A 12,240-nucleotide genomic window follows, 5' to 3' on the forward strand; every position below is an offset into this window, starting at 1 on the left:
CTATGGGTGAGGGAGGGTAGCCTGTTTCTAGGGTCTATCTTGCTACATCGCCTTTCAGGAAGAGACGTGTGTGTGTAAGTGTGTGTAAAAAACGCTGATCCTTAGCAGTATGGAAGGAAAAGTGTTTTCCTCAGGGAAGGTGTGGGGAGGGAGAGAAGAGTTAGTGATACCTCACTTTTCAATAGCACTGTTTAACCACAGTTTATCAGTCCTCACAGACTGACAGGCCAGGGTGTCATCTGTAGAATGAAGAAACTGAGGCAGGCAAGATAACATCACACAGCTCTTCTGAGACAAAGAAGCCCAAGTCTGTGGCCCAACAGTCCTAGGTGGTAAGCACTAGCTGAGGCACAACTCCCACATAAAATGCATAAGCAAAAGCTTTCAGCCCACTGTGTGTGATTTAGAGCCTTCTGGTAAATATGGTGCAACATATTGGGTTCTGTCCCATTAATATAATTTCAGCCAGGATTAGAAAAACCACAGTCCAACTCTTAATGAGTTGCACCAAGATCAGTTACTCCGGCAACCATGGAAACCTTATGGAAGGATTAGGGGAAGAGAAGTGGTTTGGAAAACAAATTGTGAAATGTTAATGAGAAGCAGAACACACATCCCCCAGCTTTGCAGAGTAGGTGCAATGAGAAGTCACACAGTCAGAGAGCGGCAAAGAGTCCTGTGGCACCTTATAGACGTATTGGAGCATAAGCTTTCGTGGGTGAATATCCACTTCGTCAGATGCATGACGAGAGAGTCAGAGAGATCAGCCAACAGCTGTGGATCTCCCAGCTCCAAAACATCACAAGGACAAGCAAAAAACGTGATCAAAGCATGATACAAGACCCTGACACACAAGTGCTTCCTCACTGAGGGCTGAAGGGGAACCCAGCATCATTTCTCCTGGAGAGTGGAGGAGAGATTAAAAGGACTAAAGCAATGGCACATCAGACAAAGATGGGTGGCAATTACAGGCCTTTAAGGACTAGCTCAGTATTGCTTCTCACGCACCAGTTTGTGCCCATGTACCATGGCCCTGAGTGCATCAGAAGTGGCAAGGCCAAGCAGCTGCCTTTTTCTTTGTTGATCCTTTTAAAGTGCTGCCCTGCAGCATCTGCTCATGAGCCTTCTGCTCAGGTCGTATTTGTGGGTATGGGGCAGCGTGACTAGCAAATGGATTTATCTAATAATGCATCTGCTCCTTCCCGGGGCGCCCCTCATTGCTTTGAAGCAGGGGGAAGGGATAGAGAAGATTTAAGAGACAAGGATCCACTAAAGAAGAACACCCCACCCCCACCCCCCGCAGTCTCCTGGAGATACTCAGCCAGCATAGACCCAAGAGCTTTGTAACACTGTGCACTGCTCACTATTAACCTCTTCCTCCCCGGGGAGGTAGCCTGCCTGCTTCAGTCCAACCTACAGCCCTGGCTTTGTCAAAAAGCCTTAAACAAAAAAAAAAAAAAAAAACCACACATGCGACCACTTGTTGGAAGTTTCCTAGCAACTTTCTACATTGAGCTGGGTGCAGAGGAAGCGCACAGCTGAGTAGCGGGTTGAATAGCTGGTGTGAGTCAGTGCCAGGGAATGAAGCTTAGGCAGCCAAGCCTACAGTATTTTGGGGCACGTTTTGTTCAGCCTTTCTGCAACATGCCAGAAATGCGTCAGATCAATTGGGCCCTTGTAGGAAAAAAAATCTGCTCTTCGCTTCCCTGCCTCCGCAATTAGAAACCCAACAATCATTGCTGGTGTACTGAGCTTGTGAATTGCTTTTACTCTACAGCACAGATCCTCTTGAAGGACTTTGGTGATGGAGATGGGTGGCAGGCTTGAACCTGCTTGCAAATGTTACACAAAACTCAATACCGACAACAATGCAAACACTTTAGAAGTTCCAGCACACACACACACTTCGCCCAGCAGGTGCTCCAAGACCTCCTGTGTGTGCAGTTTCAGTCACTATTTCCAAGATACAGGAATGCCAGGCAAAAGTGTCTCAAGTTAGGTTAACTAAATACTTTTGCATGAGATCACAAGTAGCTATTGAGGAAGTGAACACAAAAGCAATAGAATGCTATTGCAGCTGACAAGAGATGTTTTATGGCCTTTATACTTTGTGAGGTGGCTGCTTCGGGAGCTGTTTTTCTGTAATTAAGTCAATTGAAACACAAGAAATTGGACTGACTTAGACTTCACTTCCAAGCAGAAGCAGTTCCCTCAATATTCTCCTCACAAATGGCAGACTGCCCCACCGTGACCCCACATCGCTGAGAGAGCACTAGGATACAATGCTCAGGCATCGCTTCAGAGGCAAGGGAACTGTGGGCTGTCTTAACTGAGAACTAAGCAAAGGTGGGAAATGGGAATGAAGTCTGAGACCTAGTGTCAGGCCAGACAAACTAGACTGTGAATGATCCAGTTAGTTAAGCCAGGAGCCTTTGCTAGTTTAACACCGTATGCATCTCACCCTTTAAACTCTCCAATACCTTAAGCATGCCAGTGCCAATGCTACGTCACTTTCTTAAGAGAAATGTTTGCTGACACTTAGCACGAGGGATAAAAGACCTTGGGTAAAGTTTTCAAAAAGTGACTTAGGCACTTAAGAGTTTAAAACCCACTGAAAGTCAATAGGTGCTTAAATCACTTAGATGTTTTTGAATATTGTATCCATGTTTTAATCCAAGTCTTCAGTTGCAGAACCATTTGAGAGATTGGGGGCTCTATACACAGAGCGGTATAAGTGTGGTGCTTAGAGCCCTATGTGGGGATCCTGGCCACACTGAAGTCAATGTGAGTTTTCCCTTTGATCTTAATGGGGCCAGGATGTCATCCATAGTGGTTGTTATTGTAGGGCCACTAGGATGCGGATACCCATTTACTAAGAAAGAAGCAGCTTCTTCCCCTCCCCCATTTTAAACGGAAAATAACCCCCTTGCTGTTCGAAGAGACAAGGCCAAAACTAACAGGCCAAAATGTGACCTTACAAAACATGCAAATATTTTGTGAATGTTTTATGATACAGTTGGAAAACTAATGGGGTTTTTTAGAATGACCAGCAACTTCGAAACTTAACGTGCAAGTCGGTAAAACTGCATGGAGATATTTTAGCGGAATCAGGCCCGAGTTACCAAAATCTACCCCAAAAAGTCAGAGCGTTGAGGCAGGTAGGAGAGGAAACAGACCAAACACTTCTAATGTATCTATCACCTTGGGATCCAGGCACAACCTGCAGCTATGTGCTGCATGGTAAATATGCTGTTTTATTTTCATTCTCTTTCCCCACACCAAGTTTTAAGCAGTAGTTATATTCTCCAGGGTACATAATATTATGCACCTTACTGCCATCACAGACTGAATAATTAGAATAGATTTTTTTTTTTTTTTAAATTGAGGTGGAGAAGAAGAAAAAGAGGAAGCATAAAACAATTTCTTTATAAAGGAGACACTACTTTGCGCTCCTGAAGTTGCAGTCAGATGGTCTCTGGGGCTAGGTGGGGCGGAATAATATCTATATAGAACCTTTTACTGAAAGCCCTTTGATCAGGAATTCAGATTAATGCATTCAGTTTGCTGCAAAACTGGCATTGCAACTGCAAGCAGCAGGATAGATCACACTATTGAAGGGGCCATCCTGTCCACACCCTGCCGCAGGCAAGTGTTATCAGGGGAGTAGGTGTTCTCCTCTGTGCATACTGGAACACAGCGATAGCATTTCATAAAAGGCATAAACACAGCAAAACAATCCCATGATTAAATACAGCAAGTTCTAACGGAAGAAGTCTTTTGACATGTACTGTCAGCTTGTACATGCACTCGTAACTAGCCCCTTTGATATTCGTGCCACTGTAAGCACAACACACTAATAGTATTTGCAAGATGGAACTGCTGGACCAGGGCTCAGAGTCTCCTTTACCTGTTAGACACCACTATTGATTTAATCAATTGCGAGCGTAGTGCACACAAGCCCGAGATTAGTATACAGAGGAGCCAGCTCAGCTGCCTGAAGTTGAAGCAACTAGCTCCACTCCAGAAAACTAAAAGTCAATGAAGCTATGGCTGTACGTTGTATAAGACTTGTCTTAGTGCAGCCATAGTGAAGAGCGTGAATAATCCATGATCACCATCAAACTTCTTTCTCTAGTAATCACTTCCTTTGGAAAAGGGCGGTGGTTTTAAAATCCTACAGTTGTCCTTTGTATTTACAGGTCTCCAAATCTAGAGGTATTGGAGGCTGCAAAGACCCCTTAATAAAAACTGAATAGCATTCACAGCTAACGAAGGCTTCCTGTATCTACAGGCCTGCTTTTACAGGGCCTGATCCAAAAGACAGAAAGGCTCCCACTGATGTCCCTGGATTTTGGATCAGGCCACTAGCAAAGTGTGTTTGAAAGGTCACATTTCCAGCTGACAATGCAGTACCCACACTATAGTTACTTATAACACCAGAGATTACAACAACTGACAGTTAGAGGGAAACTGCTTCTCACCCCTTGTCCTCCCCTGCCACTTTTCAGCTTCTTAGAGACCCTGTTCCAATTTGTTGTTATTCTCCCCACAATCATATTTTTACTCTTTTGAAGGCATTCTTTCCCCTGTCTTTGTCTGAAAGACTCACACAAACGGGGCAACTGATTATACAAGGGAAAGAGTTAAAGCGAATATCGACAAAGTGCCTTCCAATACACAAAGCAGGATGAAGCCAGAGAAAAATATTCTACTTTCTAATCTCAGGTGCTATTGGTAACAGCAGGGTAAAGATTTCTGAGAAGAGTAATTGCTAAGATGGTGCCACTTTCAGCAAAAGTTGTGCACTATTAGATCATTAATGCTTAAGAAAATGAGGGTTTTCTAACAACTTGAGACAGACAAGTAATCGTTCCCAGGGGCTCTGGCAAAGCACCTCAGTCCTGATCTGCAGCTCACCTGCTTCCTTCACATATGTGAGTTTTGACCCGTTCTTCAGCAGTATTTACTTATCCATCAAATTCTTTGGCAACTTTGCAATGTAAACTGATGCCCATGAGTAGATTCAATAAGACCCCTAAATTCATCTTTTCCGACTCCAAACACCCTTTGAAGCCAGGTCTTGTAATACGGCTGGAACATCAACCCTCCTCATGAAAGCTTATGCTCAAATAAATTGGTTAGTCTCTAAGGTGCCACAAGTACTCCTTTTCTTTTTGCGAATACAGACTAACACGGCTGTTACTCTGAAAGTCTCTAACTGTCTGAAGTGTCCATCCCCACTGTGCAGGCTTGTTTGTCTGATAGTCAGCATCGCACAAGCCTGCTGTTTGACATGCAATAGAAAGTACAACAGAGTATCTGGCCTTTGAAAACATGGTCCGGTAACAGACAGGTTAAGCACTCATAGCACTGCATCTGTCCCTGCTGTCAACGGGCATGTCTCCTTTGCAAATTCCAAGAGATTCTCACCGTTTCCTGCTTGCAAGAACCACAGCGATATGAATATTTTTATCGCTGGAAGCATACAAAACTTGCATGCCGCCTTCTGAGTGCTGACTTCTAAGTAAGATCTCTTCATTCATATTACCTAGAGGCTGGGCAAGGAACACCCAGCAGAGCTATTAAAGTATCACTCAGAAAACAGCATCTCACCTCTCCTTGCACCTACCACAGGGATGCTTTCTTCTCTCCCACCCCCTCATGCAAAGTACCTAGCTTCTCATCAGTTTCTAGTCACAGTAGCTAGTGGGATCTGCAAAGCTGACTCAGGCTCCCGAAAGGATTTTTCCTGCAATGCTGAAGACAGCTCTAGATTTGTTTAACAAGTCAGGAGACAAACTGTGAACAAGCCCTGGACAACAGGGCACAAAGATCTTTCAGCCCGCAATGCTGCTAAGATTTGACAGAAGAGGAAAGTGCAGAAGGTGATTTGCGGTGTGTTGCTGAGCTCTGGGACAGCCTCTGGAGGTGCCCTGGTCACCACCTGCGACATCTGCTAGGACACAGCTTTATCTCAGCTGACACATGCTGGACTAGGAGAGGGTTTGGGAAGGACAGAAGGAGGAAATGGTAGATATAACACTCAAAAGTAAATCGGCACAATTGACATATTGTTATTTCTACTTATGTAGATTCTAGGTCAAAAAGTTCCTCCGCTCCAGGTTCTGTGCAAATACCCCCCCACCCCACCCCGGCAGCCTCCAAAGGGTGCGTGTGTCTCCCCACAGCTTCCCCACACTGCACACACAGACCTCAGGCCACCTGCACTCAATGGCTAGTGGCTGTAAGATGCCAGTCAAAGGATCCTGGAAAATGAACTGTAAACACAGCCAAGGGGACCTTGTTATCATAGTTCCGGAGCGTCTCAGCCCTGCCCGAGGGCCACAGCTTTAGGTGGAGACTCCGAAGAGCGAGGCGGGGAAATGGAGCCCCCTGGGCATGGCCTGAGCCCCCTCCCCGCCCGTCCTCTTCGCTGCTTCCCCCTAGTCCTCCCGGCTGCCCTGCACCGCTCCGGCTGTAACCCTTCCCCACGCTGCTATGCCACAGCCGCACCAAGGCCAGGGCACCCACACAGCCACCCACGTGCCTGGGGGTCTCAGTTTCCCCCCAGGCCAGCCCCGCCACATACACACCGGGGGGGGAGGGGGAGGTCTATGCACGTTCCCCCAAGGGCACCCCCAGCATTGCCCCCGGACCCACCTTGTACACTTTGCCGAAGGCACCGTCCCCCAGCTCCCCGACGATCTCCCACACCTCGTTGGGGTCCAGGTCCCGGCGGACGTGCTCGTACTCCTTGGATCGCCTCCTCTCGAAGGTGGAGAGGCGCAGGATGCGGCGGAAGTTGGCAAAAGCCATGGTGCTGCCTGGGGCTGGGGTCTCTCGACCATACAACAGGCAGAAGGGGACTCCGGGGAGAATCTGAGCCGGTCAGTGCCCGCACCCCGGGGGCACAGGAGAGAGCTGGGGCCGGCAGAGCAGAGGTCGCCTCGGGAGATGGGGCGAAGGGCGCACTGGAGAGGAGCGGCTGGGGAGTCGCAGGACTGAGGCACTTCACAGCCCAGCCCCCAGATCCAGTATCCCTGCACCAGCCGGGCGAGCCGCTGCCCAGGAAGGTGCCGTGCCCCTGGCCAGCCGGGATCTCAGGGCCCGGCAGATACGCCCTGCTTCTCTGCCTGCGGGGAAGCAGGGCGGGACAGCAAGCAGCCGCTGCCAGGGCAGGGGCGTGGAGCTGCCGGGCACAGAGCTCCCAAAGGGGAAGCGGCAGCCGGCGACTGCCCGCGGCGCTCAGAGCAGCTGAAGCTGCTGCCCGCCCGGTGCGCGGCGGAGCTTCCCTCGGGACCAATACACAGAGCGGGGAGGGCGGCGCAGCCTCAACCCGAGCACATGGAGCCAAGACCGCTCCACCTGCCGGAGCTCCGCTGACAACTGCCCCTGCCCATTGGATACACAGTGTTCTATTGTCCCCGCCCCAAGCCTGCTAGATACTTTACATTCTGCTGGCCCCGCCCCTGGCCATCGTTTACCCAAAAGGGCACTGGCGTATCTCTTGCCATGCAGTTCCACTGTTCCCGCCCCCTTCGCGGGGAGCACTGGGAAGTGTAGTTCTCACTCTGCCTTCAAACCCGACTTTGCCATTGAAATGATGATTTGAAGAATTGCTTTTTGGTAGTAGTTACAAAGGCCATGAACCATGGAGCTCTGGACTGGTGCATGGGGTTGCCTGTCTTGCAGAAACCCAGAAGGCTCACACCAAATATTACAGGAGGAGGTGCTGTGAATGAACTGTATGTAGGAGAACGGAAAGTCTGATTTAAGACTGGGGCACACACAGGGCAAGTCTGTCTAGGAGAAGGAAAACTGTGCTTTCAAATCCAAGCAGTTTAAGCTCATTAGCCTTGGAAGGCTAGTGGACTAGGGTGGAATCACTGATACCTGTTCCTAGCAGGCCAGCAGGTATTCCCTGGAAGTGGGGAGGGGGAAGGAGGTTAGGGTGGACTGGCCTAAAAAGCCATTACAGCCAAAATTTACTTGTTATAGAAACAGTACAGGAAGCTAAACTGACATGGATTTTGACACAGGCCTATCAAGCCTAGCAAATGGAAATAGACTTGGATTTCAGACAATAGCTAAACATATTACATGTACTGCAAGCTGGAATGTTAGAGTTCCATTCATTCTAGGCCAGACTGAGCTAATAGCAGAGGAGTTAAGAGATACAAGTTTCCTTTGCTGCCATACAAGAGACAGATTGGCTGGGTACAGGAGTGGTCACAGTTGGAAATTATACTTTCCTTTATTGCAGACATTCAAGTGGACAAGTGAAACATAGAGATGGAGTTACTTCAATGAACAGCTAGCTGGAAACTTGTGTCTGAGTAGATTGTCATAGCAAGGTTGCTATAGACTATGCATTACTGTGAACTGCTGTTATGCACTAGCAGAAGTAGCAGAAGAGGATGAGAAAGATTAATTTTATCCATGGTTGGGTAACACTGTAAATCATAATATGATTTTGATAATGGGAGCTATGAATGCAAATGTTGGTAACAGACATGGTCAGCAAATGAATAGCATTGGACCATATGGCATTGAGATAGCAAACAATAATGGGTAAAGGTTAAGAATTTGCTGTGAGATGCATAATCTGATTATTGGCAGTGTTTGGTTTCCTCACAAAGATATGCACAAGTTTGCATGGAATTCACTAGATGGTCATATCAAAAACCAGACTGACCACATTATTATCAGTAAAAGGCAAAGAAGGTCAGTTCTGGATAATAGAGTCTATACAAATATCAAGTGTGGCAGTTATCATGAAATGCTAATGGGAAAGATTAATATGAAATTAAAATCCAAGAAAAAGATGGGTGCAGCTGGAGCCCAATTTGATCTTGATACATTAAGGGATAGCTCTGGGAGGAAGACATACAAGGTGAGGCTTGGAGGTTATTTCAACCATTCATTTGCGATGATGAAGAAATTGCACTCCAGACTGGATGGGAAATATTCAAGGAAGCAATATAAAATACAGCAGAGGAAGTTATTGGAAGGCGTAAGCAAACAAGGAAAATCTGGACAAGCAATGAAACAAGAACATTACAGGAAAAGTGTGAACAAGTCAAGACTACTGGGAAAGTGGAAGAAGTGAAAGTGTTACCAAAGTGGTGAAGAAATCACAATTGGACAAGCAAAAGTTCTGGAAAGAAGAGGTTCCACAACTAAAGGAGGCACGAAGAAAACAAGATATGAAAATGATACACAAAAAGGTTAGATTGTATGGAAACACAGTCAGGCCAATTACGCAAGCGGTATGAAAGACTACTGGTGAACTGACCACAAATGCTGAAGAGGTGCTGCAAGTATGGAAGGAGCATTCTGACAAAGTGCTGAACACTGTAATTCAGTGGTTCTCAAACTTCTGTACTAGTGACCCCTTTCAGAGTGGCAAGCCTCTGTGTGCGACCCCCCCTTTTAAATTAAAAACACTTTTTTACATATTTAACACTATTATAAATGCTGGAGGCAAAGTGGGGTTTGGGGTGGAGGCTGACAGCTCATGACCCCCCCATGTAAGAACGTCCTCACCCTCTGAAGGGTCCCGACCCCCAATTTGAGAACCCCTGCTGTAGTTCGAGATGCAAGCATTCTCGACATGCTAGACGAACAGTGCAGATTGCAAGACAGAATGGATATCAGCACTGAACCTCCATCAGAAGAAAAAGTAGAAAGAGCAGTGAAGCAATTAAGAAATGGGAAAGCTACAGAAACAGACAATATAAGAGCTGAGCTGCTGCAAGCCAGCAGGAGAAACACTATCAAATCATTATGAAAAATATATAAGAAGATATGGGAGCAAGAGGAGGTACTGTATGACTGACTAAAAGGAATAGTTGTACTAATCCCGAAGAAAGGGTATCCTACCGATCTGAATAATTATAGCGGTATATGCTTATTATCAGTACTGGGAAATCATGATGAAAGTAGAAAAGGAGTACTTGTGGCACCTTAGAGACTAACCAATTTATTTGAGCATGAGCTTTCGTGAGCTACAGCTCACTTCATCGGATGCATACTGTGGAAACTGCAGAAGACATTATATACACAGAGACCATGATGGTCTCTGTGTATATAATGTCTTCTGCAGTTTCCACAGTATGCATCCGATGAAGTGAGCTGTAGCTCACGAAAGCTCATGCTCAAATAAATTGGTTAGTCTCTAAGGTGCCACAAGTACTCCTTTTCTTTTTGCGAATACAGACCTAACACGGCTGTTACTCTGAAACCTGTCATGATGAAAGTAGTTGTCAACAGATTAAGACCAGTTTTAGAGGAAATAGTAGGTGAGGAACGGTGTGGCTTCACACCAGGCTCAAGTTGCTTTGATCAGATATTCATGCTCCGATAGTTGATGGGGGAAAAAATGAGAATGGGGATTAAAGATGTTTACCGTTTTCATTGACTTCACAAAGGCATTTGATTCAGTGTGGACCGATGATACTGCCTTGGAAAATTGGTGCAGTTGATTTGGACTTATAATAAATGCCAGGAAGACAAAGTGGTTGCATCTTGGAAAAGGGACAATAGATATAGTGTTGACATAGAAAAAGTAAAATTTTATATGTACCTAGGAAGCTTGAACCGTGCCAATGGTTAAAAGGAGGTGTGCCTTAGCAACAAGTGCTGCAGAAAACTGATGAAATTATGGACTCACAAAAACATTGTTTGCTACCAAAGTGAAAATTGATTAAACCAGTGTCCTAACAGTATAACTCTACAGACTGGTCAGAGTTGCATGAAATTAAGCAGCCATCAGAAGGCTGGAGGTAGTAGAGAGTTCTTTGGAAGATGGCAACAGTAAAGTGAAATGATTTTAAGACAAATAAAATTAGAAGAAGAGTAGGAAGTGAAATCAGTACACAGGATTGGCTGCAATCAAAAAGATTACAGTGGTGGTGACATTGTAGAAAACAACCAGATGATAGGATGCCCAAGAAAATAATGCAAATTCATCCAAGGTCAGTCAGGCCAAGAGGCCAACCCCCAACTAGATGTGAGGACTTTGTGCACAGGGATATGACCAGGCTGGGCTTAAAGGAGGACCAAGCCATGGACAGGAATGAATGGTGACACTGTACTGCTCCCTGTGTCTGTAAAGATGTCTTGGGATGAGAAGAAATGTATATCTAAAACATAAACTTTTGAAGAGAGAGTGTGGAGGAAAACCATGATCACCTGTGCTTCATACTACGTAAAAATAAAATAAAATGTAGTTTAAAAAAAAGATTTCAAACAAGTCACAGCTTCCTATCCTAATTCATGGCTACCTAGCAAGGGTTCAATTCTGCCAGCACTTATGCAGGTGAGTAACTTTACATAGGTTACCAGACCAACTGAACACAATGCGGTTACTCATTTGCATAAGTGCTTATATAGGATCAAAGGACAGGATGGAAATTGTAAAATAAAGATGTTTTTGAATCATCTGAGTGTAAAAAATGTGTCTAAAACTATCTTAACAGAAGAAAATCACTTCTCCTTCCCCAAGTTCAGCTCTTAAATATAGCCACTAAATATTTAACTTCTGGGTGTTTGTTTTTTTTAAAGATATAAGCATATGTAAATATGGATAGACAGGGTGGGACCCAAATTGTTTAAAGTCATAATAGTCCTTCACATACTTTAAATTAACTACAGCACATTTAAAATTGGAATAAAATGGGGACATCTAGAGGAATTATTTGATATTGCAGCCTTATGTCTAGGTCTGAGACCAACTAGTCTTGCTTGACTGATCAGCTTTTTACTTTATGTGGTGGTGTTGTAGCCATGTCGGTCCCAGGATATTAGAGGGACAAGGTGGGTGAGGTCATATCTTTTATTGACCCAACTTCTGTTGGTGAGAGAGAAGGTCGGAAGCTTGTCTCTCTCACCAAAAGAAACTGGTCCAATAAAAGATATGACCTCACCCACCTTGACTCTCTGTTTTTTACTTGTTCGTTGAAATGGTTCCCTCCTAGACTATTGAGTCTGAGTCTCTTCTCACACTGAGTTCATTGCTGTGATTCTGGATTTACACTGAGTAGCCAACTGTTGTGATTTTATCTTGAACCTCATGATGTTTGGTGCTTGATATAAGATCCAGCTGCTGGAAATAAGTGCTCATGTGCGGATTTCAGTTTCATTTAAGAAAAAATAAGTTTCTAGCCCTTGGGGTTGTGGAGGAAAGCTTGCAAATGTGACTGAAGTATACCTGTGAAAGAAGAAGGCAAATGAAAATAA

General features: G+C 45.3%; 1 protein-coding gene across 1 annotated transcript in view; it reads right to left on the minus strand.

Moving 5' to 3' along the window:
• STK10 (serine/threonine kinase 10) overlaps window positions 1-7,469 on the minus strand; it is a 72,944-nt gene extending 65,475 nt beyond the window's left edge. The window contains exon 1 of the mRNA XM_037906216.2: window positions 6,661-7,469. Within this exon, the coding sequence (XP_037762144.1) occupies window positions 6,661-6,816 (156 nt within the window). The 5' untranslated portion in view covers window positions 6,817-7,469. The remainder of the gene's footprint in view (window positions 1-6,660) is intronic.
• Between the last annotated feature and the right edge of the window lie 4,771 nt (window positions 7,470-12,240).

This window comes from Chelonia mydas, chromosome 8 (genome assembly GCF_015237465.2).
Source record: "Chelonia mydas isolate rCheMyd1 chromosome 8, rCheMyd1.pri.v2, whole genome shotgun sequence".
Lineage (NCBI taxonomy): Eukaryota > Metazoa > Chordata > Testudines > Cheloniidae > Chelonia > Chelonia mydas.